Source organism: Mangifera indica, chromosome 16 (genome assembly GCF_011075055.1).
Source record: "Mangifera indica cultivar Alphonso chromosome 16, CATAS_Mindica_2.1, whole genome shotgun sequence".
Classification (NCBI taxonomy): domain Eukaryota; kingdom Viridiplantae; phylum Streptophyta; class Magnoliopsida; order Sapindales; family Anacardiaceae; genus Mangifera; species Mangifera indica.
Genome location: NC_058152.1, coordinates 1,006,622 through 1,033,457, shown reverse-complemented (window position 1 = coordinate 1,033,457; position 26,836 = coordinate 1,006,622). Strand labels below are relative to the sequence as shown.

The 26,836-nt window shown below is 34.4% G+C and overlaps 6 protein-coding genes across 8 annotated transcripts; 5 read left to right on the top strand and 1 right to left on the bottom strand.

Annotated features, from left to right (window-relative positions):
- Window positions 1–1,089: 1,089 nt before the first annotated feature.
- LOC123199675 (pentatricopeptide repeat-containing protein At2g17670) lies at window positions 1,090–4,843 on the top strand. 3 transcript variants are annotated; one of them, XM_044614709.1, is made up of 2 exons: window positions 1,090–2,611; window positions 4,040–4,843. In XM_044614709.1, the coding sequence occupies exon 1, from the start codon at window positions 1,223–1,225 to the stop codon at window positions 2,606–2,608; it is 1,386 nt and encodes a 461-aa protein (XP_044470644.1). In that variant the 5' UTR covers window positions 1,090–1,222; the 3' UTR covers window positions 2,609–2,611; window positions 4,040–4,843. The 3 variants fall into 3 exon arrangements, with proteins under 3 accessions (XP_044470644.1, XP_044470645.1, XP_044470643.1); XM_044614710.1 differs by lacking the exon at window positions 4,040–4,843 and adding an exon at window positions 2,843–3,315; XM_044614708.1 differs by having other exon boundaries at window positions 1,094–2,611; window positions 4,256–4,843.
- Window positions 4,844–7,171: 2,328 nt separating this feature from the next.
- LOC123199319 lies at window positions 7,172–8,239 on the top strand. Its single transcript, XM_044614259.1, has one exon. The coding sequence runs from the start codon at window positions 7,524–7,526 to the stop codon at window positions 8,103–8,105; it is 582 nt and encodes a 193-aa protein (XP_044470194.1). The 5' UTR covers window positions 7,172–7,523; the 3' UTR covers window positions 8,106–8,239.
- A 1,505-nt stretch (window positions 8,240–9,744) lies between these two features.
- Window positions 9,745–10,602, top strand: LOC123199533. Its single transcript, XM_044614571.1, has one exon. It carries the CDS (start codon window positions 9,745–9,747, stop codon window positions 10,600–10,602), a length of 858 nt encoding a protein of 285 aa, XP_044470506.1.
- Window positions 10,603–12,148: 1,546 nt separating this feature from the next.
- LOC123199317 (IST1 homolog) lies at window positions 12,149–15,004 on the top strand. Its single transcript, XM_044614257.1, has 8 exons — window positions 12,149–12,215; window positions 12,303–12,390; window positions 12,488–12,620; window positions 13,180–13,283; window positions 13,366–13,537; window positions 13,749–13,889; window positions 13,982–14,070; window positions 14,166–15,004. Exons 2-8 carry the CDS (start codon window positions 12,308–12,310, stop codon window positions 14,770–14,772), a joined length of 1,329 nt encoding a protein of 442 aa, XP_044470192.1. The 5' UTR covers window positions 12,149–12,215; window positions 12,303–12,307; the 3' UTR covers window positions 14,773–15,004.
- Window positions 15,005–15,582: 578 nt separating this feature from the next.
- On the bottom strand, window positions 15,583–21,809 carry LOC123199318 (protein S-acyltransferase 10-like). The gene is made up of 11 exons (XM_044614258.1): window positions 21,457–21,809; window positions 21,248–21,362; window positions 20,937–21,011; window positions 20,736–20,807; window positions 20,471–20,608; window positions 19,188–19,221; window positions 18,270–18,379; window positions 17,575–17,661; window positions 17,270–17,353; window positions 16,379–16,444; window positions 15,583–16,138 (listed from the first exon to the last, which is right to left on the bottom strand). The coding sequence occupies exons 1-11, from the start codon at window positions 21,545–21,547 to the stop codon at window positions 15,964–15,966; spliced, it is 1,047 nt and encodes a 348-aa protein (XP_044470193.1). The 5' UTR covers window positions 21,548–21,809; the 3' UTR covers window positions 15,583–15,963.
- A 2,437-nt stretch (window positions 21,810–24,246) lies between these two features.
- LOC123199532 (GDSL esterase/lipase At5g55050-like) lies at window positions 24,247–26,566 on the top strand. The gene is made up of 5 exons (XM_044614570.1): window positions 24,247–24,518; window positions 24,601–24,743; window positions 25,249–25,473; window positions 25,922–26,177; window positions 26,274–26,566. The coding sequence occupies exons 1-5, from the start codon at window positions 24,251–24,253 to the stop codon at window positions 26,486–26,488; spliced, it is 1,107 nt and encodes a 368-aa protein (XP_044470505.1). The 5' UTR covers window positions 24,247–24,250; the 3' UTR covers window positions 26,489–26,566.
- Window positions 26,567–26,836: the final 270 nt, after the last annotated feature.

Genomic DNA, 26,836 nt, shown 5'->3' with positions numbered 1-26,836 from the left:
GTTGAAGGGTTGAAAGATTCAAGTTAAAGGAGAGGGGAGGATTTCTTGGGTTGTGACTTAAATCTTGTCTCACAAAACTTATTTAAGGAAATTTGTAAAGGATATTATTTGTTTAAAAGATTTACAAGAAACTATATATATATATAAATTATTCTGTTTTTAGATAAATTAAGTAATCTGAAATAATAAGAAATACTGATAGAATAACTAGTGATTATTGAAAGATGTAATAAAACTTTTTGAAGTTAAATAATTGTAAGGAATTTAATGGTTTTTTTTCTTCTAAAAGCCACACAATTATAAAGAGTTTTATGATTTTTCTCATTCTAAAAGTTACATAGTTGGATGATTGGGTATGAAGAAAACTCTTAAAATCTTTTTGTTTTAACTTTAAATAGAAGGAGAAATTGATAAATATATAAGTTATGAGAGATTTAAAATAATTTTTAAAATTTAGGGGTTAAAAATTAACTTTTTAGTCAAACAAAAATTAATGTTCTAATGACTTAACAAGTTTGAGCTCAAGTTCTATATATATGTATTCAAACCAAGCTTGAGCTAAGTAATCGATTGCATCCCTCTAACTCATTTCCAACTCTATCCACACTAATCTCGTCTCCATCAATTTATTCTGCATATTTATAGTCATTCCAACTCATCTCATCATTTTCAACTCCTTTTGACATCAAACTTGTCACTAAAGATGACTCATTTCTTTAATTGATCTAATGATTCAACCATAATTAAGTGTAGTTTTACCAGTTCAACTACAATTCAAAGTAGTCCAGTAGTTAAAGTTATTGAACTATCACCTATAACCACTATTACCTACGAACCTTGATCAACCCAGTTAAACTGCCAATTTAAACTGCCAATTTAATCCGAGCTTTAAAACCATGAAAGTATTTATGATTGATTTGCAATATTGAAACTACAATGTAGATATTTCATTTCTGTCAAAGTTGAATCCATTTGAAGTGATTGAATCGGCTGCATAGTATTTATGATTCATTTGCATACATTTTCTGGGCTTCCGAGTGATTGGATTCAAACGGTTGGGCCTAAGTAGTCAGAAGCTTAGGCCTTTTGACTTATTCCTCTCCCCTGTCTTCTTTCTTCTTAAGTCTCAACGCCTGCTAAACCCTAACTCTGTTGCGCCTTCATTCACCAGTTACACTGTTTCACACAGGCTCAAGTAGCAGAACAGAGTAACAAGAGCAAAATGGGCAAAATCCCACCTGTTTTACGCTCGTCAGTTTCAGCCAGTACCCTTATAAGAGCTCCATTAAAAACTGAAAATTCCCAACGCCATCACTTCAACAAAATACCGTCCAAAAAGCAGCAGCAAAAAGATTCTGACGATTCTCATAAAACGAAAATAATCCCATCTCTGTTTAAGTCGCCTGAACTCTCAGAAGCCAAGAAACTCCTTAACTCCTTTATTTCTACGAAACAAACCCCACCCGATCGCCCTTTCCACAACTCTATCCTTCAGTCCTACGCTTTGGTGTCCACCGTTGATGATTCAATCTCTCTTCTCCAGCACATGATTAAAACCAACCCCGCTTTCTCTCCTGACCGTTCAACTTACCATATTTTGCTTTCGCAGGCCTGCAAAGCACCTCATTCTGACCTCTCCCCGGTTCATAAAACGCTTAATTTGATGATCAATAATGGGTTTGAACCAAATCAGGGGACCACTGATATTGCGGTACGATCACTTTGTTCTGTTAATCGTGTTGATGATGCTGTTGAGTTGGTAAAAGAATTGTCATTGAAAAAGTCGCTGCCTGATATATATACTTATAATTTTCTTATCAAGTGTTTGTGCAAGTGTAGAGCTTTGAGTAGTGTATATGGTTTCATTGATGAGATGCGTAGTTCTTTTGATATAAAGCCTAATCTTGTAACTTATACAATCTTGATTGATAATGTTTGTAATACTAAGAATTTACGTGAGGCTATGCGACTGGTTAGTGCACTTAATGAGTCGGGGTTTAAGCCGGATTGCTTTGTGTATAACACTATTATGAAAGGTTATTGCATGTTGAGTAAAGGCAGCGAAGTTATAGGGGTCTATAAAAGAATGAAAGAAGAAGGTGTAGAGCCCGATCTTGTTACTTATAACACATTGATTTTTGGGTTGTCAAAATCTGGGAGAGTAGATGAAGCTAGAAAGTACTTGAAAATAATGGTAGAAGCTGGCCATTTTCCAGATGCTGTTACATATACTTCATTGATGAATGGGATGTGTAGGAAAGGAGACTCATTGGGTGCCCTGGCCTTGTTGGAGGAGATGGAGGCTAGGGGATGTAGTCCAAATGCTTGTACGTATAATACCTTACTGCATGGTTTGTGTAAGTCAAGGTTTTTGGAGAAAGGAATTGAATTGTATGGGCTGATCAAAGAGGGAGGCATGAAGCTTGAGACGGCTAGTTATGCCACATTTGTGAGGATGCTTTGTCGAGGTGGTAGGGTTGCCAAGGCTTACGAAGTTTTTGACTATGCAGTTGAAAGTAAGAGTTTGACAGATGTTGCTGCTTACACAACATTGGAAAGTACACTTAAGTGGCTGAAGAAAGCTAAAGAAAATGGTCATGCAGTCTAATTGGTAAGTTTTGATTACTTTTGCACTCTATTTTTTTAATTTTTTTTCTTATAGGTTTTCCTGTGTTCTGTTCGCATTGTGGTAATCAAATTATATCCCTGTGCTACAATTTGGTATTGAATCTGAATTTGTAGTGTGTTAAATTTGTTTATAACTGTTATTAGGAATAATCCTTTCTCTATTTTTTATTCCTCAAATGAATTTCTTATTATTATAATTCACTGATGCCATCAGATCACAGTTTCTCAAGGTTCATTTAAGGATATAGGCCTATCCTTTTGTATTTTAGCATTAGAGGCTTCTCCAACAGTTGAAGTTGCATTCTAGCATTCCTTAGCTCAGAATATCATGATTTTTTTTTTCTGGCAATAATCCCTCGAAATAACTTGGATGTGATTCTCATTATTTAGAGGGTTATTTTGTTGTCAGGTCATATCCACTGCATTATTTCTCAGCATAACTTCTTGAATTTCACACATGGTTCTAGATAAATGCTGCATGCTACTACATGAAAACAATATACATAACATATTCAGCAACACAGCTTATTTATTTTCTTATTTAATTTTATATGTTCATGTTATCTATTAATTTGTAGTTTGCTTGTGAATGATCCAGTGCTATGTAAATGCTAGTGTGCAACGTTCTTGCACCATTATGATCTTATTATGAGAACTGAGATTAAGAATTAATGTACTTTTGCCTCATTTATCTGGATTTATATTTGTAGTCTACCATGAAGGCTATCCATTTTTTTTGGTTAGTATTTCCCCATTTTAATGCATCAAATGTTGCCAAATTTTTAAATTTATGTATTCACCTTTTCTCTCTTTGACTACTCTACGATGATGGACGACTGCTTGTATCCATTGATGCATTTCTTAATTTGCTAATCCCAGCAGAAAAGGGTTCTCGAGCCACATATGAGAACTTTTTCCTATCCTTTACTGTTTTAGCATTGAGAGGCTTCTCTTAAGAATTGAATCTCATTCTAGCACTCTTCAGGCTTAGAATATCATGATTACATCAGGCAGTACTCTTCTGAAATAACCTGAATATGGTTCTCTTTACTTAAAGGATAATTGATTATTAGCGTGTTATACTCCCTGCATAACTTTTTTCATGTGAGAAAATTTTCTTCATAAAGTGTTGAATTCTGTGATCTACAGTTCTTACTGGCCTTAGATAGAATGCTGCTTAAAGTTACTGCATGACAACCATATACATAAGTTGTTCGGAAACTTGGCTCACTTATTTTCATATATAAGTGAAAATAATTAAACTGAAATAAATAATATGCCTGTGTATCATGTTATTACCAGCGTATAATATGCCCAAATGATCAGACCCAAAGTAGATAATTAAACTGTGATGTCTCATTGACCTGGAATTATATCTGGAGTCCATTACCATGCCTATTCATTCTTTCAGTTCCTTTGGATCCATGTTGAGGTTTCTTCTTCATGATTCTGCAAGCTGTTACATACTAACTTTAAGTTGTCAAAATTGGGACTGGAATGACTTCTTGGCTGCATTTCTTAGATCCATGTTGAGGTTTCTTCTTCATGATTCTGCAAGCTGTTACATACTAACTTCTTGTCAAAATTGGGACTGGAATGACTTCTTGGCTGCATTTCTTAATGGCAGCTCTTCGAGGTTGAGGCTCTTGTTGGTTGGGATTGAGTTTTCTGCAACAACTCCTTGGAATAATAAAGAAATGATCCATATGTAATTTCCCTTCTGACAGTCTACCTAAACAGAAAAGGTAAATCAACATGACAACTGTTTTGGGACATAAGACTGCTACAAGTTACAGAATTGCAACAATATTGTACTGTCTAGGTGATTCCTGTGGTATACTTTTTGTGTGTCTTGTGAGGATGCAAGTTTTCTGAATCAATGAGAAAAATCGGGGTGCTGCCAGTAGGTTGCGGAATCAAAGTTGTTATCTTGGAAGTACTGTGATCCATTCCATACTGCTGCTAAGGCTAGTGGATTATCACTTAGATAATGAAAGAACCACCAAGCATTTTTGAGTAGGTAGAGTTGGTTGAACTAAACTTTGTTATTGAAGATTATTGGAAGTTCTGCCATCGTGTCGTCTTGCTTTTTAGGTTGTCACCTTTTACTGAACTCATCAAACGGCTGATATAGTATTTATGATTGATTTGCAATTGCGAAACCACCATGTATATATCCATTTTTGTCAGAGTTTAATCTTTTTGGATCACAAAATTTTCTCTTCTACTTTTTTCCTGTCTTGAATGGTCTCTTCCAAGTTTTAGTTGGGATGTGCAAATTAGATAGAACTTTGACATGGGAAATCTAAGCAGAGCTCTCAAATCTGCTGAGCCTGTGTTTGCTCTCACAACATGTGCTGTCTGTATATTCATTCAGCTTCTCTCTCAATTCATTTGGAGTGATTTTCTTGCCATTTCTGCTAGCATCACTGTCCAATAATTAAACCCCCAAACTCATATTGGGAAGGCAAAAAAATTTATGCTCTGTGTAAACCATGTGAATTAGGCTCTCTGTGGCACAAATGCAACCAACATTTTGTCTACCAAGTTATTTAGAACTAATTGTTTCCCTGTCTTCAATTATAAGTTTCCCATTTGAGAATTTTGCTATTGCAATATATATATGTTAAATACTCCTCATATTACCCGTAGATTCTTGGATTTGAAGGCCAATTCTCTTGCAAATTCTGGTCTCCCTTTGTCTTTTTCTATCATGGTTTTCTCACAGTATTTCATTCCACTTGGTCAAGTACTGTTTAATTGAAAAGTCGACAACAATGAATTGGCCAGCCTTTTATGTTTTAAATTAATCTATCCTTCTCTATTATAGAATCCTCCTTTACAACAAGGCAATACCCATGATTGGGGGAGACAAAGAGGCATCTCAATCTCACCACCATGACCACTCAACAAAACAAATTTTAATTTCCCATTTCATGACCAAAAGACTAAAGAATGAATTGCTAGCACATTAAAGAATTGAAGTGTGAAATGGAAAACTGCATTTTCGTGTATATTGAAAGTGAAGGATGGCTGGGAATATGACTTTTGAAACTAAAGATCCGAAAATTGTCATTTTCACAAACCTATGGTGAAAAAAGTCTTTTGACCCATAAAAAAAGGATGAAAAATTGTTGTTACCCCCCAAAATAAATGCATAGAATCATGGACACAGAGCCATTCAGGTGCGGGCGGCCAACAAAATTTTATAGAAAAATTAATGAATAAATTCAGCATTTCTTTGACCCCCTCAACTTTTTAACTTAATATTTCACCCCATAAATCATAAATGTAACTTTCTTAAAATAACATTAAAAATAGCTTTATTAAGCAGATGTTCAGCAATCAGCACTAATATTTGCAGTGCCTGCTGCCAATTTCAATGGGGTTATTGGTGTTTTTGGCTGAGTAGGCTTAAACTGTGTGAAGCGAATGAAGTTTGCATTTAGAAAATCCTTTTGTACCCTGTGTGGTTTTTATTAAATTGTGAACCACGGTTTGTAAGAATACGCAAAATTGCGTGTATATGATATGATACTGAAACAATCCAGCATCGTCTTTCTCTCTCTCGTTCATCCTCCTTTCACATGCACTCAATATTTTTCCTTTTTTTAATACACATGGCTCTATAATGTACTGGAGTTTCTCTAAGTTTGAATAAATTAAGCATGGCCATTTTGGCCATGGGAATCGAATTCCTTCAATTAATCTGTCAATTCAGGCAGGCAATAATAGCAATAATATAACTGTTGTTATGAGCTGTATCACGGGCAAGCATCAAGCTTATTGACTGATAGAAAATGGGTAGGTGATCATTTTCATGGTGGTTGCCATTTTCAATCAAAAGAGAGCATGCCATGGCTGTCATGGTGACCACGTTTGAAAGCTGTGTTGCATGAAAGGGAACAATAAGTTTGGAATCTGAATTTAAAGCTAAAAATTTCAACACCTTAAGCAACAACAACAAATTTCCTCAACCTCTATCATAAGGACTAGGGATGCAAACGAGTATTGTTTGGCTCGAATTCTGCTTGATTGAGCTCATCTAGAGCTTGAACTTTTATGCTAAACATACAAATCCAGAATCCAACTGTAGCTTTGCCCTCAGAAGTTGCTCTAGCAATAGCCTTCATCCATGGCCTATAATTTAATCATTTTCAAAGTTGTTTTAGTCTTTAATCAATGAGAAGACAAAGAATAAAACTAGGTTTAATTATGGTAGATAGAAAGCATGCATCAAGATTGATGATTGGGGAGGCAAAGAGGCATGCAGCAGCACAAATGGCCTGCAAGGGTTGTTTACTTATTCCGTGAAATAAACGTAGCCCAATTTATGGCCACAGATTTTTAAAGAAATAATTTATGGTTACAGATTGTTGTCTAAAAATGTTACAAGGGAATCAGGAAGTTAGATGACCCACAGTGCCATCACATGAATTCTGCTATGGCTTTGACAGGCCAATCACTTGAATGTTCACGGCTTTGTTTATATATATAGATTGATTGATTCTTTGCCACTCAAACATCTCTTGCATTCTGCAGATTATTAAAACTAAACTGCTGAAGTAAAAATGGCAGGCTCTGATGATGTTCATCCTCCTAATAGGTCCATTAGTCTGCCGTCTAGAATTCACCCCAGTTGTGTTAAGTTAGAATCAAGATTAAACCAGCTTAAAGCCTGGAAAATTCCTTCAACTACAGCTAGCGCCGATGCAATCCAAAACAGCCTTGTTGGTATTGCAGAATTGTACAATTGAATTGAAGAATTCATCAACTCCCCACAAGCACAACAAGCTCTTCTTCGCCATCGAAATGGGAAACTGGTGGAAGAAGCTTTAGATGGATCAGTCACATTGCTGGACACTTGTGGCACAGCGAGAGACGTATTACTGACAATGAAGCAACACGTGCAAACTCTTCAATCTGCTCTGCGGAGAAGAGATGGAGACTCAAGCATTGAAAGCCACATTGCAGCCTATTTTAGCTTCAAAAAGAAGGGGAAAAAGGCCATTGCAAAATGCCTCGCAGAGTTGAAGAAATTGGAAAGCAAAGCTTGCATGTCTTCTGACTATTCTTCAGTCTTAGAAGCTGATCATCATCTATCATTTATAATCAAAGTTTTACAAGAAACAAGCGCCATTAACATCTCCATTTTTCGAACCCTTCTGCTATTCTTGTCCACGCCAACTATGGTTACAAAGCTAGCTGGGTGGCCATTGATCTCAAAGTTAGTCTCCATGAGACTATTAACTTCTGATCAGAAAGAGCAAAAGTTGATTAATGAAGTAGAGAATGTGGATGTTGCTCTTTACTCTCTACAGCGGACGAGCAATGGGAAGAAAATCCAATCACAGATGGCTCAAAGATTGTTAGAGACTCTTAATTTTAGTGTTGAAGCGCTTGAAGGTGGATTAGAATCCATTTTCAGATGTGTAGTCCAAAATAGAGTCTCTTTCCTTAATCTCCTCACAAATTAGTACTGTAAATGAGACCAAACTGGCCATGGCATCCGCATTTTACAGGACTGCCATTGTTCCAAATATGTGCTTCTAATGCTGGAACAACTTATTCATCAAACAAAGCATTAAGTGCCAACTGAAAGTAACTTTATCTGAGAAATTGCATAACTATTTTAATCCGCAAAATTTTCTGAAACTCCATTGACATCACCTTCCAAGATAAAGAAATATCCACTGCTTAATGCTTCTTTGTCTGCCATGGACACCTCCAAATTCTCTGTCACTTGAAATTATTGTAATTCACAGCAACCAAGTAGTCTATGCGGCCTCAAAATTTTCTCTTTGTAATTCTTGACAGACAGGAAGCACAAGATGCAATATTAATCATGTTTGCAGACTGAATTAAATTCTTTGAAATATAATTTTCTAACTCTTCTTTCATCATTTGTTTACTCAATTATTGTGTTCATTGAATTGTGAGAATTCATCCTAATTCATGATAAAAAGTTAACTAGAGTCGTTTTTGGCCTAAATCTGTAAATGAAGAATCTTTTCAAGGACAATATGTTACTGTGTTAAAAATAAGAATTGAAGGGTCTAAAGACAATATTTAACTTGTAACAATTTATGCATATTTTACTCAAATTGAATAATGAATTTACAAAATTCATGAGACCAACTCTCGAGTTCAATTTGAAAGTGAAACTCGACTTACTCATACTCAATTCAAAAACCAGACTCGAATTATTAATACTCATGTTTGACTCGACTTTGATCAGACTGAGCTTGACTCATTTATAATCTTAACTGCTTCAATGGCCTCGTCATCACCAGGCCTTATGAGAGACCACCACTTGTCCCATACACCTACTTCCAAACTGCTGCAATCCATTTTCATAATATTTTGAAGCACACATGCTCCAACGGCGAGCAATGTACGCGTCCTGATGATCCCTTTTGTGTACCTTCGTAATTGCTGATGACATCAAAGAAAAATAATAATAAGATATGGGAAACTTCATAATGAAAAAGATAAATAATCCATGGAGAGAGACAAGAGGAATACAAGCCACTCGTGCACATAATAGTTATTCATACAATAATATATCTTACCCCCTCATCGATCTGTGTGAGATCTGGATCTTGACATTTCTTAAACTGCCAATGGAGACAACCAAGACAGCCCACGTAGCAGCTGCATTATAATATTTTGAGATGGCGAGCAAGGTGGCAAGAGGGAAGCAAGCTGACCCCTTTCTTTGTGGACTGAAGTGTAAGATCTCTGATTTAATAGTTTTTGTTTGGATATAGGTATTATTTTTAATTTATTAGCTAAAAGTATCTTGATAATTTATTTAATTAGTCTTATTTTAGTATATACTTATCTAATCTTATCTTAGTCTCTCAAATAATGTTTGCTGTTTCTTGCTGATGTAAGATTATTTTGAGGGTGTCCTACAAGATTAATAAAGAAGTTGCATATTATTGAAGCTATGTTGGTCAGCATCTTGACAAGGGAACCGCATTCAGTGGAGTCTCAGACTCAATACACATGCTCATCATCGCATTGCTGTATAGAGATTTGTTTATGTTTATGGATCTTCAATGTGTCCCTATAAATAGAGAGTCATTGAGCTGATAGAACCACCTCATCATCATGGCTAGTAAATACCATGTTAGATGTATTAGTTTGCCTTCAAGGTCTCATCCTACCACCATTAGAATTGAAGAAGAGTTGAGCAAGGTTAAGTCATTGGAGGAGTCAGCAAGATTGTTATTAACATCGGGATCAATCTGCAGGACTCTTTCAGGGCTTGAGGAGTTGTACATGTGCTTGGATGATCTTCTGAATATGGCATCAAGCCAACGAGTTCTCTCTCAGAATCAGCATGAGAAGTGTATTGAGGAATTGTTGGAAGGATCTGTAAAGCTCCTGGATATCTGTGTCATCACAAGAGATGCCTTGTTGCAAATTAAGGAACATGTTCAAGCTCTTCACTCAGCCATTCGAAGGCGAAAGGGGGATTCAAGTGTTGAAAACAGCATTGCTAATTTCACTTGTTTCAGGAAGAAGATTAAAAAGGATGCTAAGAAAATGATTGTGACTCTGAAGCAAATGGATAACAGTCTTTTAACATCCCCACTCCAGGAAGAAGATCAACAACTCTCAGCTGTGATTCGAGTTCTCAGAGAAGTTAATGCAACAAGCAGCTCCATCTTTCAGTCTCTCTCGTTATTCTTGTCAGGGTCGAAGCAAAGTCTAAGCAGGTGGGCACTGGTGTCAAAACTGATGAACAAGAAAGTCACAGCATGTGAAGAGAAGAAAGAGATTGTGAATGAGTTGGAAAGTGTGGATACTGCATTGTGCAGCTGTGATGTTGAGAAGATGGAAATTATGCATGAAAGTCTAAAGGCTGCAGAGGCCAGCATTGAAAGCGTGGAGAAAGGTCTAGAGAACATGTTCAGGTGCCTGATCAGATCAAGAGCCTCCTTCCTGAACATAATCTCCCAATAGGCCATTTTTCCTTATGAGAAATCCTGCATAGGCATCCAAATTTTAGAGGATAAGCTATGGATTTCAATGTCAAACTAAGTATTGTAAAAATATTAATATATGCAGTTACACTTTGAAATACAAATAGAAATTTTCACTATTCAAATTATCATGTTTTCTTCTTTTTTGATCTGCAGTCTGATCGATTTAAAATTTGAGTTCGAACCAAGTTTGAGTAGATTTCAAAATGGATGTTGTTCAAATCCAAATCGAATTCAACCCTAACTAGATGTCAGTGTCATATAGCTATTAGATATTCAAAATAATTACTTAACCACCATAGCTTTCCTAAAATTGATGCCTCATATTACCAGGTTGCAATCCTTAAAAGAGAGATGGTGACATAACAAGCAAATTCCTGTTTTATGCTAACCACTTCTTCCATGTAATCCTGATGAGCCTGCAGAATATAATATGTTCCCCAACGAGTATCTACCTGGCCTTTCCAGATCCAAATGTGGTGTATTTCAAGGTCCTGTAAATTATGCAGAGAGTTTTGGAAAACGGTACAATATTTTATTGATGATTACCAACTTCCATGAAAATTCTGGCCTGGAGGTGGCAATGCCGGAGAGTGTTAATGGAGAAAGCTTAAACTTTTAACGCAAAATTATGTACTCAGAGAGATGTAGCATACCTAGATAACAACCATGTTTTTGCATTAAATAAGATGAGTTTTCACTATGTTTCTGGTGGAAGACGTGACAACATAACCCATTCCAAAGAAAAAACCACATTGATTCACATGCCAAGGGGCCATGGCATAGACAGAGGCACATCAAGATTGCTTTGTCTTGTCTAGATTAATGCAAAACTTTGCTGTGCTAAGACTGCATATATAACAATTTGACACTAAACCACGCATTTAAAGGGTGTTTAATTTGGGTAATTTTTATTATCAAAATAAAGAAATTACCTCAAAGATAGATTATTGAGAAGATTATTAAATATAAATGATTACTATATTTGATAAAATTTGATAAAAATAGATGATTTAAATAATTAATGTGTTTGGTTAACGATAATAAAATAATAATAAAAAATTATTTTACTTAAATACTTTTGAATATAATTATTTTTAAATATTTTTATATTATTTGTTATTTTAATTAAAAATAAATTTATATCTTAAAAAATTGATAAATAATAATATAATTATAATAAAATTAAAATTACTTTAATAATCTTTTAAAACCTAAGGTAAATATGGTAACAAATTATCATCTATATTATCTATCATATCAGTATTGATAGTAAAAAATTATTATAACTGATAAATCAAATAAAATAATATAATTAATATATCAAACAAAATAATATAAATAATAAAAAATAAATCACTAAAAGAATCTTTATAACATCACAATCAAAGGGCGTTGGGGTTAAAACAACAAAGACTTGAATTCTTATTGGCATTGGATTCTTCCACACGTGTAATTTTGCTCGTGTCAAACAATGTAACGGCTATATTTTGGGTAGGAGAGCTCGATCACATTGTCAATGAGAACGAGCTAAGTCGGTGCCAAGTGCCTGGAGCCTGCCTCCAAGAAGGACCCACGTGGCCCACTCCACCAGTAAGTGCTAAAAGATCAATCTTAATTCTAAAACATCCCTTTCTCATTCAACGGACCGTTTCTCATTCTGTCTTTTTTCACTGGAAGCTACAATGACTGTGTCTGTGGCTCATACCAAGAAGCTCATGAAGCTTGGTCTATCTCTTTTCCGCAGAGGCTTCAGCTCCTCCGAATGGTATGTTGCTTTTGTTCTTAAGATGGTTTTCGTAATACCCTTCAACTTTCTAAATTCCAAGTTTTATTTATTTATTTATTTGTTTTGTTCTCATAAGCAAAACGGCAGCGAAGATGGCCGTTGCTAGGATTAAATTGTTGAGGAACAAGAGAGAGGCCCTGGTTAAACAAATGAGACGTGACATTGCTTTGCTTCTTCAGTCTAAACAAGATGCCACTGCTCGAATCAGGGTACCTTTTTTTCCTTTAAGGCAATATTGATTGAACCAAATTTTACATTTATGATAGTAAAAAGATATTTTTCTCTTATGGGTTATGGCATTTTAGCTCTGTGTTCACAGTATTCTGATTTCAATTGCTCGTTCTTAAGCAAGACTTGGTATTCAGGAGAGCTTGTAGGTGCATTATGTCTGAGCTTGTTTTGGTTTTAGGCAAAAGATCATGTTGTTGAAAGGATTCACTTAGACCTGTTGACTTGGCTGATCCAAGCTTATATCTTCCTTCTTAGGCTATGCTTTTTAAACTCTGAATTATTCTCTCCAGAGTAACTATATCTTCGTATAGACACAATGTTCTTCAAGTGAAGTAAGTTACAGACTATTTCTCTAATCATGCCATAGCAATATTTGACAAGGCCTCTCTGCTTACAAATCAATTTGGTAATGTATGTGCTTTAGAATTATGGTTTTAGCACCTTGGATGTGGCATGTATACATTTCAAAGGATTGTTTGTTTGCATGAATCTGGTTAGATATTTTCACTCGCCAATAAGTGTTTTGTGTTTTTGTAGGTTGAACATGTGATACGAGAACAAAATGTTTTGGCTGCAAATGAGTTCATTGAGCTCTTCTGTGAGTTAATTGTGGCCAGACTAACCATCATTGCCAAGCAAAGGTTTAAAAAAATATATAAATTATAGTACTGCAAAGCTAAAATACATCTGTGATGTTGTTCTTAGCTAGATCCTATATTGCAGGGAGTGCCCTGCCGACCTAAAAGAAGGGATCGCCAGTGTGATATTTGCCTCCCCTAGGTGCTCAGAAATTCCTGAACTAGTAGCAATGAGGAAGATTTTTGAGAAAAAATATGGGAAAGATTTTGTATCTGCAGCTACTGATCTGCGGCCTAATTCTGGTGTTAATCGAATGGTAATAAAAGATTTATGACTTCAGAATTTGCAGTTTTTCTCATTCTTTTTTATATGCATTCATACTATCATGAATATCCTCATCAACTAGGTAAATTCTAGTTATATAAAGATTGAGATGGTAAATGCATGAACATTACTGCATATTATTTTCCCTTGTCGCATCACAGTATCTTTTCATACAACTTCATAGTGCTTGGCTTTACTTCCAGTTGATTGAGAAACTCTCTGTCAGAACCCCTCCTGGAGAAGTGAAGTTAAAAGTGATGAAAGAAATAGCGAAAGAGTATCAGATAGGCTGGGATACAGCAGAATCAGAAATGGAGCTTCTCAAGCCTCCAGAAGAGCGGATAGTGTGTTTTCCTCTCCCCGTCTTGTCTTTTTCACATGTTTTAACTTCAAGTTTGTTGTTGAGCTATTTTTCATTAATTCATCTCTTTGATAGGTACCAGATGTATTTGTTAGACCTACAAGCTTACCTGTGAATCATATGCCACCAGTTCAGCCTGTCGAACCTAATAAGCCAGCTACCAGGTGACTCAATCAATCTCATTTTATCGGCTGCCAAACATTTTAGACTATGAAGTTTTTCCATTCTTTTTGTTAACTTCTTCAGATTGTTGGTGCAGATCAGCAAGTAATGGAGGTAGCAGCATGCATTTTGAAGACACAACATCAGCTGCTGAAGCAGCTGCACAATCAGCAAAGCTAGCAATTGCCGCTGCAGAAGCTGCTGCCTATCTTGCAAGCAAAGGCTCCAAGCAATTCACTCAATCATGTAATTTTGATGAAATTCCAAAAGCTTCAAGCAACAAACCTGGATCTGCAACCCTCTCTGGAAATTCAGCCAGCCTATTCATGTCAAACAATCCCCCAGTGAGCGCTGAAGATCATCAACCAGGTAAAATGTTTGAATCACAGAGATTTGATAGGTCTCATTATCTTGACCAAGAAGAGAGGAGGCCTGCTCATACTGAAGGTGGAAACATCTATAGGAGGCACAGCTTCAATGCCCCTTCTGCACATTCAGATATACAGTTTGATGAATCTGATTGTGATGAGGAAATCGAAATGGAAGAGCCTCCTGCTGGCATTTATCAACCACCTGATCGACCTCCACCACCAGTGCCTTCAGTTCTTGACAAACAGGATTCAGTACATCGTGTTCATCCTAAATTGCCAGATTATGATGATCTTGCTGCACGCTTTGAATCTCTCAAGTACCGTAAATCATAAGCCTGTATCTATCTTCTTCCTTCCTTTACTGATTTTGATTTGTTACTTTAAGCTTCAGCATGAGACCTATTATATTAATGAGATAGCATTCTAGACTCATCCTCATCTTGGTATGTAATGCAACTAGTTTACTGAGCCTGACTCATCCACAAACTTCTGTAAATCAGTGCTTTCACAGGTCCTCTTCCTCTTGTTTCATAGGAACCAGTAAAGGCCAGATCTGAAATTGAGTGGATGATTAGCGTGGTTAATGCGCTTGGGAAAATTGCTTCTTACTTGTAGAGGCCATAATCTTATCCTAGAGATTCTAGTTATGTTTCCTTTTTATTTTTTGTATAAATTTTCATAACAAACTCTACTATTAAGTAATTAAATTAAATGTTACGGGCTGTCATTAGGGATGGACTCAATCCGAATGGCTCGAGCTCAGATTGTACTCGGCTCAAACGAGCTGAGTTTGAGGTGAAAAAATTTTAGCTCACACTTGACTCATCATGAAATAAAGCTCATACCACTGTCGATATTTCTTCCTTCCAGTTCTTCATATCCAGTGATCAGGATTTTTTTCACTTTTGACTATTCTTCTTCTCCAACAATTTGAACAAATCAAACTCAAATCTCAAACTGGTCTTTATCTGAGTTTAACTCAATTTGAATCCTCCCTAGTTACTATGCTTTCAAATGAGAATCAAGGTACCGATGTCAAAATGGCCCGGGGCTGCATATTCAATCATGCCTTTATGCGTATTCCCTATTGCAATTGGCTGCTATTGGGCTTATTTATGGCAATAAGGTAAAAAACAATCCGTCTACTTGAAAAAAAATTAAACCTCAGTAAAATTGCATTCATGTTCATTGAACAGAGAGCAAACGTGGAAAGGATGCTAATCCTTTCATCATAGATAAAGCATTAACCTCTTTACCAATCTATGCGAAGCCTCACCTTGTCATCAACACTGGTATTCAAGCAAGCTTCTTTAAGCCTTGAAAATTAAACTAACCTATCAAATGGAAATCTACACCATATTACATTGTATATCCGTGAACTGGGTAATCTTCCATTGGCAAATTGCACCTACTGTAATGCCATGCAGTAAAAATAACAAATGAATGTAAAACCATGCTCTCAAATAAAACCCAGCAATAAATTGTGTGGGACAAATGAAGTCAATGATACAAAGCCCCGAGATGTCAGCAGCAACGGCAAGTTAAAAAATCGAAGCATGAGTAGGGTCTTGACTTTTCTTCAAGTTCCAGGGCTGTCGGCAACCTTTCCAAATTAGTTATGCTGCTCCTAACACAACAGAATTCGTACAGATTTCTGCAGACTCCTTTACTGAAGGGATATACCCGTTCAGGAATCCCCCTGAAGTTAAAAAGAAACAGAAACAGAACTAAGAAATTGGTAAATGCATAATTTTTAAATGTTCAGTCTTTTTGACACGCCATACAATCTCCAAAAAAGCAGATCCATGGAAAAATCAATTAAATTGTCCAAGCTTCAGCTAGACATTTCTTGTAATGCATACCAACACTTTCTTCCATTAATCAACACTCAATAGAATGAAAAATGATATATAAAAGCAAAGTAAGAAGATAAGCTAACCTTAAATAGGGGATGCGTCTACGTCTTACAAGTTCATAGGTCGTCTGATTTGTCAGAATAAGATAGCTGAAATCAAAATGATATTAGAACTATAACAATGGCATTCTTAAAGATATATGACTATGTCTTTAACTTAAGTGACAGACTCCAAATTTGGTCTCATTGTATTACAACATTGGAATGGTGAGAGGAAGGTGAGCCGTGGAAGAGGTGGAATCAAAGAAAACAAGACAAAGCATTGAATACCATCTCTTTGAAAAAGCCACTTAAAACTAATTAGCCACTCAATTGTAACATAAATCTGGTGTTATGGCTCCGCACTGCTTAGAATACATGGAACACATGAACTCTAAAAAAAGTTTTCTTTTTCCAGTAGTATCTGCAAACCACTAAGCAGATATTTATTTTTACTTATACCATGTAAAATTTGTCAGAGAAGAAGTTCGCAAAGCTCCTAACTCAGGGACTTTACTAGGTAATCTGTTTTATCTAGTAAATATTGCCAATCCTACATGTCAGCATAAGATTGATGGAGGAAGATCTGTTGAGCAAACAACATGACAAGTTTATTGACCTCTAGTGCAAACATGAATCCCATACAACTTTTCTGAACTGCAATACTACATGGAAACTAGTGCAAACACTATTTTTGCCAGTCCAATATTATGGCAATTAGTAACAAACCATTACAGCACATAACATTGAAATGGAAAGTAAATTTAATATAGTATAAATCATTCAACTAAACAATAGGATTGCATCGTAAGGACACAGAACAATCATAACCATTGTAATTACCAATTCTGACTTTGTTGCTGACAAAGTGCAAGAAAAGTTTCTGCTAAAACATCAAAATAAAAATTAGAGGAAAACAAATATAAACATAAGTACCTATGAAAAAGTAGTAGTAGGAGCAGGAAAATCAAAGTTATTGCCAAAATAATCAGTAGAACTATCATGATTGCATCCTTCCACCTGAAATGATATGATTTCAGGAACAAATTCAGATTCAAGAAAAGGCAAATTGTGCAAGAATTAAAACTTAAAGTTGGCAGTATTTAAGAATAAGTTTACTACATAAAACATTGAAGCCCTCGAGTAATGCTTTCATCAAGACAAGATATTTTCAGCCATGAAATAAATTTATTACAAGATCATATGACCCAAAAAAAAAAAGTCACAATAATACATCATACCAAGCCCTTGATATGTTAGCTTTTAAATATGTAATGTACAAGATGCCAGTCCAGAGGCACAATGCTGTTTCTTCACAAATGTACCACCTACAAACATATATGTAAGAAAAACAAAAAGGAAAAAAAAAAAAAAAGAACTTGGTTAGCAAACAACATTTAAAAATAAAATGGGATACATACATCATTAATTGGTTGAATTATAGTCCTATGGTGGGAAGATATACAAACAATTACTAGAAGGCCCTAAAATATTTGCTCATTATGCTAATACTATTTTTTTTTAAAAAAAAAAAAGAGCTGCAACCAAATCAAATCAAATCAGATGATATTCTAATTGATCACAAAATAACAAAAGAACTACAAAGGTAAAAGGCTAAAATCTGAAGAAAATCAAAGAATCTATAAAAGAAAATGAAATTTGGACCCATAAGTTTATCTATCTCAACCTCAATATGAATATAAATATGGAATATATCTAGCATTTATTAACATTAAATACAATTATAATAAACATATCACATTTTATTTCACAGTGGCTGTTACATTTTTAAACTCACTGACCCCAAAACAATATGATAGGGATCACTAGATCACCACAAGTCCAAATAAAATCAATCACTTTTTCTCCAATCTCCACACTGTTAATTTGTTAAATCTACAAAAGGATAAGACATCTGACAACAATGTAAACTCACCAAAATCGACAGTGATTACCCTGGCCAACACATGTTCCAAGCCAAACACAATGATGATCAAACTGAAGAACACATCTGTCACAATCGTGACAATGCTTTGCACGTGGAGGCTGCAATTAATAACAATAAGAGGTTACATTAAAAGCAATTCAGGGATCATCAAGAAATAATGGCCAAGACTCAAGCGCGAAACCTTCAAGTGATACTATCTAAACCGACTAGTCTGTTACACTACTAGTGTGAAATATAAGTTGGAAAGAAAAAAGATTCCCAAAAACAAAACTCTAGTTGTAAAACTTCTAATGTAATGGACTAACTAATATTTTCAAGCCAGTACTATCCTACTACTTTCCTCTATAAGAAAATTAGTTAAAAGAGTGGGTAATAGATAGTTTACTTGGTGGATTGTTTATGGATCAAATCTCACTGATACCAAAGTAGGGAGTGTGGGATTTAATTTCTAATATTGAAAAAAAAAAAAATGGTTAAATTAGTTAAGAATGCTCAGATGATAAATTTAAGGGGTTGGTGAAAAATGAACACAGATAAATCAAAGCTTTTTCTCCATTCTGCCAAAAAATAGATATACGACAACCCTATATTTTCTATCACATACATATTCTACAGGCAAAGAACCTACTGAGTTTAGTTATTTAACATCAAATATTTATTAGGGTAACTCTTTAATGCCAATGGTAGCAACGCACAAAGAAATGGAAATTTTCATTATTCAATGAGAAACAAAATGCTTACAGAGGAAGTATAATCAAGTACAAAAGTGGTTCCATCAGATTTTGATTCATACAGAAAGGGGAATTAAACTTGGTAAGAAATAATGTAAATGCGGGATAATAACTGTATGGTGCAGAGCTAGCACACAGGATCAATAAAAGAACATACACAATAATGAAACCATACCTGTTCAACATTACAATATGGGCACGTCAAAGATCTGCAGAAAGCAATATAATACAGTTAGTAAACCAGCTGCTTTTTTTTTCCCTTTTCCTTTATGGGGGCAGAGGGCTTCATCAACATAATTCACATGATTTCATCCAACATAATGACTCATCAATACAAGACTGCAAGTGGCACGCAGATGAAGCTTGCCCATCTAAAGTTGTTTTGGTTACAACTGGAGTGACAAGCCAGACACAAGCAGTGATGACATCTCAAAGCATTTATGAAGTCCGTTCATAATTGATTTTGGAATTCAAACAAGTAAAAGAATATAGATCTTACAATTCAAGCAACACAACCAAAACAAGATCTCTATAGTATGGCAAATGGAGAGTTGTTCAGTAATTAGACCCGTCCCTCTCCAATGGACCAGCCTCGTTAACTCAGACCTAGTAGACACTATATCCACAATCTTTCTTAATCCAGAGCCCAGGCAGTTGCAGGGTGATAGGACACACAAACTAACCGAAAAGAACTCATTATTATATCAACATTAACATCATTCATATGTTAAATCCCACATAATCAAATCTCAATGGACCACACCTCAAAGCATTTATGAAGTCTGCTCATAATTGGTTTTGGCATTTAAAAAGGAAAAAAAATATAGATCTTACAATTCAAGCAACATAACCAAAACAAAATCTCCATAGTATGCCAAATGGAGAGTTTTTCAGTGATTAGCCCTCTCCCCCTCCAATGGACCAACCTCATTAACTCTGACCTAGTGAACACTTTAGCCACAATCTATCTTAATCCAGGGCCCAGACAGTTGCAGGGTGATAGGACACACAAACTAACCAACAAGAACTCATTATTATATCAACATTAACATCATTCATATGTTTGATCCCACATAATCAATTCTCAATAAAAGATTGGAAGTGGTAAGCAGATGAAGTACGCCAACATAAAGTTATGTTGGCTATGAATTGGTGTTACAAGCCAGAGACAAGCAGTGAAATCTAAAAGGATTTAAGAAGCATGCTTGTAATTGGCTATGGCATCAAAACTACTAACAGAAATATATCTTCAACAAATCAAGAAATATCATGAAAACAAAACTTTATAGTACACCAAATGAATAGAAGACAGAAAACCTAACTAAAATGAATTCCTTACTATAACCGCTATTAAAAAGGACATATGAGTAATACTCTGGACCATGTAAGGATTGTCATGCATGGACACACATCGATTATGCAGAACTTTTAAGAACAAGAAACAATGTAATTGCATACCTAATGGATGTCCCGGGGGGATACATCTCAAGGACTAGCTTTGTCCAGGATGTTGCATTACTTCCTGGAAGATATCTCCCTGACTGACTTTCCTCAACAGCAATGACCATGTTCCCATTTTTACTTGAAGCAGGTTGTCTTTGCTTAAACATTGCAAATAATAAATTAACAATCATGTTTAAAAAATAAAAAATTCAAGTCCATATCTTGTCAGATTCCTCATTAGTAATAGTCAAGACACACAAAAATCAAAATTAGTACTTACTTTGAGGATATGGATACCCGTCTAAACATAGCATTTGTCTCATTTACTTCTCTCATTGCATCAAGAACATAACTAAAAGTACAAAAATAAAGATGCAAGAAACAGCATTAGGCAGGAAACAAAAAATATTAAAGGTACCACTTCTCCCGATAAATATGTTACCAGTCAATTTTGAAACAAATACGATTTCATTGGCATTACCTGGGAGAAGAACCAGAGGCCACAAAATATTGCACCAATGTGATGACAAACAACAAAAGATACAATCCAGTATACCTGTAAAAAGGGGTGAAAATGTTAACTACAATGCCGCAATTACATGCTAAGAAGTTTAAATGAATAAGAAATATAACATACCAACGAATTTCTACCTTTTAAAAGATAAATAAATCATTCTACTAAAGGCAGTAAAACTCTAAGCTAAGCAAATACCTATCTAAGCAATGAATGTAAGTTTCCTCATATTCCAATTTAATGTAACGCAGAGAAACCTAATTGCAAAATACACATACCATGGTTGATGCTTGGTTTTCTCTATCAAATCACTATCGAAAAGAAAGAGAACGCCGAGAAATACCAGATGCAGCATCACTAGCGCTGCTTTCAATCCCAAAGATGATCTCCGAGCTGTTCCATTTTTTTTTTTTCGCTTTCTTCAGTTTAATTTTCTTATCAACGAAAACGAAAGCGACAAAAAAATAAATAAATAAATAAAACGTACCAGGATCGGCGAGACAAGGGAAAACGCGATAGCATCGATCGAGAACTCCGCCACCGGAGTCTCGAACGGTGGGACATAAAGCCGACAACATCGTCGTCAAAATCAAACGGTATCAGATCATTAAACAAAGGAATTTGAAAATGATTTATGTTGCCTCAGTAGCATCAGAATGTTTGTATTTGTTATATTTTCAAAATCCTATTTCTCGAGAGAGTGATAGAAAATTTAATTTTTATTATTATTATTCGATTTGGACCAAAAAGGAGCGAAGTTGCGATTGTAATCTTCACAATTACGTAGCTATTCTGTACTCGCCTCCTCTCCTATTTGGCCTAAACTTCGCGTATTTTGTCATGTGCGTATTGCGCACCCTTCACTGCATTAGAACCACCTGGATCCTGCCGCGCCGACTTGTTTTTTATTTTTTATTTTTTTCCTCTAAACTTAACATTAGGATTAACGGCGGCCGTTGGTTCATGGTAAAAGCTCCATTGTCAACCGTTAAATCATGATCCAACGGCTGGTAAGCTTTGAAATTTTTATTTTTGTTGTTTTATAAAATTATTTTCCAAAAAACAGAAAAAGTTTTTAACCCTATGAATTATTAAATGGAAAAAGTTTATAACTTTATGATTTTTTTTTTTTTAAGAAATAATCAGAAAACTAGGAAGTAATTAATTAGAGGTGTTGGTGCATGGAAAGTTTGTTGCCACCGAAACATTCATCCAACGGTCAACATCAATTTAGGAAAAGTCAAACTAAAAAGTCAACAGACCTAACAGCTTCAATCTAGCCTTTTTGTCGAAGCGGAACGTGCTTCCAAACGATTGGTTGATTTGATATTGAAGAGTAGTTGATTTTGATTGGCCCACTTGTCGTTCAAGTCTATGGAGATTTATAATGTTTAATTTAAGGCAATTAAGGCAGAGAAAGGATGGGTAGCTTTCACAAATGTCAATGGAAATTATCGAACTATGCAATTTTGAGCATGACGACAATCTGGCTTTAGTTATTCTAATTGTTGACCTAATTTGGTTCATCCATTGATGATAGTGAAGTTCTTGTAGCTGGATTAATACAATTTGATTGATACTAGGCAAGAAGGGCAATCAACACTTTCGCCTCTAAACAATCTTTGATAATATTACATATATAATTTTTAAATATAATTTTATATATAAATAACGATGTATCATCATATAATTTTATATAATTTAATATTATTTTATTTTTAATTTTTAAATATTTAATTATATAATAATATATCATTATTTTTATATAAAATTATATATAATTACCCGACTTAACTATTCTCAATATTTTCATTTGCCTCATCCTTGATTTCACCCCGTCCAACCACATTATAATTAATTAATTTAAAGACCATTGACTAAGTTAAGAACAGAATCCTTTCATTCTCCAAAATGTACATGTTGGTTAATTGGCAATTCCATCATTCATTTCCTTAATTGCCTCACCTTTATTTGGTTTAAATCGTAAAATCAGATTGAATTATTAAAAAATAATTATTTGGTGTAAATTGATAAATTTTAAAAAATTGATTTACAATTTGAATTACATTTTAAATAGATTTTAAACTATAAACTGTATTTTTTTTTAAATTTATATATAAAAAACTATTTTTGATAAATTTTTTTAATAAACAATTAAATGTATCACTTGTTTTTATATTTAATTTGTCATTTTTTTTACACGTTTATTGTATATGTATTTCATTTTTTTATATATTTATATTATATCATAGAAAACTATATTTAAATTATTATTTATTAAATACAATATATTTAAAAATGAATAATTTTTAATAGGTTTAAACTATAATCCAAATTGAATCAAACCAAATTTTTTAAATTTTGTTAGAAATTTAAAATAATTTGATTTGATTTAAAAATTTTTTCAATTTAGTTTGAAAAAAATTTTAAACCACATTAAACTAAATCGCCTATACCCTCATCTTGTATTATTATGTTAAACTTATAATCCTGAAAAAAAATTTGCTAAGCTACAGTACAAAGCTTAGGAGAAATCAAGATCTCCATGAGGAAAAAGCTGCAGGATATTCTTGTTTATGCATGAGAAAGAGACTGAGCATGAAATGCACGCCGCATAGCAACGGCATCCTCTTCATTTCCGCCAAAGCTTGAAAGCTCATAGGAAGCACCTGCATGTCGCCACAAAATCTACAATAATTCTTTCTCCCAAGGCCAGGACAAATATGAAGTGCTAATTGTCTGCCAGATGCACGTACGGCTGCAGGCAGTGCCATTGATCTAAGGGAAATGCAATTAAATGGCGATATTTTTTATGCTTCACACATACCTTCTTTTTGACAGTTAAGATTAAGCTGAGTTACAGTAATATCAGTAGCCTTGATGGCAAAAAAATTTGAGTGATAGAAAAATCTATATTCTAAGATAATATAAATTTAAGTTTATTATGAGAGAACATTTTAAAATTAAATTATGAATTTATTTAGTCTAATAATTATATGTTTGATCACATAACTCAAAATTTAACTTATTTGATATAGTTAATTCAAGATTTGAAATAATAATCGTACTCTAAGGTTTAACTTATTTGGTGTGGTATCTGTACGATTACGAGAATATTTTAGCCATTAGGAGTATCCGCCCTTGTTTTTCTGCCCGGTTTACAGGTTGGAACTTGGAACAATGACAGATTATCGTTACTCTCTTGTTTATTACTGAGCTCAATGTTATAAAATGATTCAAAGAGGCAAGTGAGAAACACAGAGATACCAACGTAAATGAAAATGGCAAAGAGGGTTCCTTCAGGTTTTCTTCTTTCTCTTTTCATTTCATCACTGAACATTGCTGTGGCCCTCTACATTCCTCCAACAAATGTTTCAGCGATGCCAGCAGTGTTTCTATTTGGTGACTCAACTTTTGATGTGGGCACTAATAATTTCTTAAATGTGAGCCAAGACATCAAAGCCAACTTCCGTTATAATGGAATAGACTTTCCTTACTCAAACCCAACTGGGAGGTTCAGCAATGGCTACAACACAGCCGATCAAATAGGTAAAAATTGCATGCCTGATGATTAATTTCTGTTAATCTGATCAGCCTTAACTTTAAATGTTTGATTGGATTAACGCATTAGTGAGGCTGCTGGGATACAAAAGGAGTCCGTCATCCTTTCTTTCTCTCCTAAATCATTCGTCCACCTTCAAGGATAGAATTCTCCGGGGTGTCAACTTTGCTTCAGGAGGCTCAGGTCTTCTTAACACAACTGGGAGTAGATATGTAAGTATATATTAATCTATACATATTGTAACAATATTTTGGTTCACTGTCAAAATATTGTTCACTTTGGATAAAACTATAAGCAATCCTATATGTATTTATTTTGGATACACGAATACGTACACGTTTATATATGTTATTATATGAGTAAGTATTATTTTATTTTTAATTTAAAATCAACTAATCGCATAATAACAGATATAAAATATGTATTTATTTATGTACTTAAAGTGAGTATATATAATTTTATTGTAAAAGTATTTATAAATATATTATCCACTTTGGATAACGTTTTTTAACTAGAATGTGTGGACACACATTCCAAACTTTCAAATTACTAGTTTTGTTTTTGAGTTTTATAAAACTAAACGCATATTTAACCAGTTTTATTTTAATATCCCGTCAATATGTATTTGATGTGACAGAAAATGTCGCTCTAGATTCAGTAGAAAATGAGGAAAGCTAACTTCAAGTTATATTTACATCGTTCACATGAATATTACAGAACAATTCGCTGTCATTGGGAAAGCAGATTGAGCAATTTTTTACTGTCTACGCAAACATTACAAGTATAACTGGCCCAGAAGAAGCTGCCAATATGGTTTCCAAATCACTGTTCCTCATTAGCGTTGGAAGCAACGACGTCTTTGATTTACAGGAGAAGACTAGAACCACGTCTCCTAGGAGCCTCTTGGTCACCATGTTGTCCGCCTACCGTGAAAATCTACAGGTGCTTACTTAATGGAATCAACAGGATCCATCGTATTTTATTTTTGTTAGCGAAGATCTTATAAGATTTCATTCACATAAATAAACATAAAATCATTCAATCCAAATAATATTAAACTTAAGGATTATAAAAATATTTAGAACACCATGCATTTAGTATTCATGTTAAAATTTTTAAAATTACTTGTATTAGAGTGATTGATCCTTCATTTTTGAGACCTCTTTAAATAACATATTTCAATGAGTAAAGTTATGCTCCCTTAGTTTTAAAGAAGAGATCTAAGTAGGTGGATGAAATCATCAAAGGCCCAATAAATTTTAAAATTCATACTATTATTATCTATCCAGATTATAACTTTTAATTATATTGAGTTTAACTTTATTGATATCCTAAATTTATCTATAAACTATCATTTGGATTATTTGATTACTTTGGTATCTATATGCAGAAACTTTATAATATTGGTGCCAGAAAATTTGGGATTATCAGCATTCCACCAATCGGCTGCTGTCCAGCTGAACGTGCAAGAAATCTTACTGTTCCTGGAGGCTGCATTGAGGAAGCAAATGAGTTTGCCAGAGAATTCTATAACGCCACGGAAGCACTTCTGGGTCAAATGAAATCAGAACTTCCTGGATTTATATATTCACTGGGAAATTCTTATGAAATGACCATGACTGTGATTGAAGATCCTTATGCCTTTGGTAAGAAATTTACTTACACATTGCTATTGAAAAATCACTGCAATATCATTTAGAGATTGAAAATTCTGATTCAGTTTATCATCTATAATTCTTAAGGAATCAAGGACACCACAACAGCTTGCTGTGGGGATGGATTTACTCAGTGTAAGCAAAATACAATTCCTTGTACAGATCGCAAAGAATACTTGTTCTGGGATCGATTCCATCCAAGTCAGAAGACTTCACAATTGGCAGCAATAATACTATATGCAGGCTCTACAAGATTTGTCAGCCCTTTCAATTTTAGTATATTGGCCACGGTTGATGTCTGAGATCTTCATTATTTCACTGCTGCAGAAATCATAACCCAAAAAAAATAAAAAAACACGTAATCTTCTGTTTTCTCGATCTGATTCAAGACAAGGAGTAATTTCTTTGTCATTGTGACATTGTTGTAATGTACTCGTATGATTCTAAATGACAAAGTTACCAAATTGAATAAAACTTACTCCCCGGTAACTCTTTAATGGTGATTTAAAGTAAGTGTGGTCATGTGAGAACTTTATCTCCTAGTCAATAGAAGGAGAATTGATTGGTACTAAAACATTATATGAACATGTAACTTTAATCTGAACCACAGGATTGTCGCATAAATTATAAATACTACATAAAATAATTTT

Excerpts from the sequence above, each read along its gene's own strand:
- LOC123199675 (XM_044614709.1), top strand. The coding sequence starts at position 1,223 with ATGGGCAAAATCCCACCTGTTTTACGCTCGTCAGTTTCAGCCAGTACC.
- LOC123199319 (XM_044614259.1), top strand. The coding sequence starts at position 7,524 with ATGAAGCAACACGTGCAAACTCTTCAATCTGCTCTGCGGAGAAGAGAT.
- LOC123199533 (XM_044614571.1), top strand. The coding sequence starts at position 9,745 with ATGGCTAGTAAATACCATGTTAGATGTATTAGTTTGCCTTCAAGGTCT.
- LOC123199317 (XM_044614257.1), top strand. The coding sequence starts at position 12,308 with ATGACTGTGTCTGTGGCTCATACCAAGAAGCTCATGAAGCTTGGTCTA. Across the intron at positions 13,284-13,365 it reads ACCATCATTGCCAAGCAAAG|GGAGTGCCCTGCCGACCTAA; the intron begins GTTTAAAAAAAT and ends CCTATATTGCAG. Across the intron at positions 13,538-13,748 it reads ATTCTGGTGTTAATCGAATG|TTGATTGAGAAACTCTCTGT; the intron begins GTAATAAAAGAT and ends CTTTACTTCCAG.
- LOC123199318 (XM_044614258.1), bottom strand. The coding sequence starts at position 21,547 with ATGTTGTCGGCTTTATGTCCCACCGTTCGAGACTCCGGTGGCGGAGTT. Across the intron at positions 20,609-20,735 it reads CGGGTATCCATATCCTCAAA|ACAACCTGCTTCAAGTAAAA; the intron begins GTAAGTACTAAT and ends GTTTAAGCAAAG. Across the intron at positions 16,445-17,269 it reads CTACTACTACTTTTTCATAG|CTATCTTATTCTGACAAATC; the intron begins GTACTTATGTTT and ends TTTTGATTTCAG.
- LOC123199532 (XM_044614570.1), top strand. The coding sequence starts at position 24,251 with ATGGCAAAGAGGGTTCCTTCAGGTTTTCTTCTTTCTCTTTTCATTTCA. Across the intron at positions 24,744-25,248 it reads ACACAACTGGGAGTAGATAT|AACAATTCGCTGTCATTGGG; the intron begins GTAAGTATATAT and ends TGAATATTACAG. Across the intron at positions 25,474-25,921 it reads CCTACCGTGAAAATCTACAG|AAACTTTATAATATTGGTGC; the intron begins GTGCTTACTTAA and ends ATCTATATGCAG.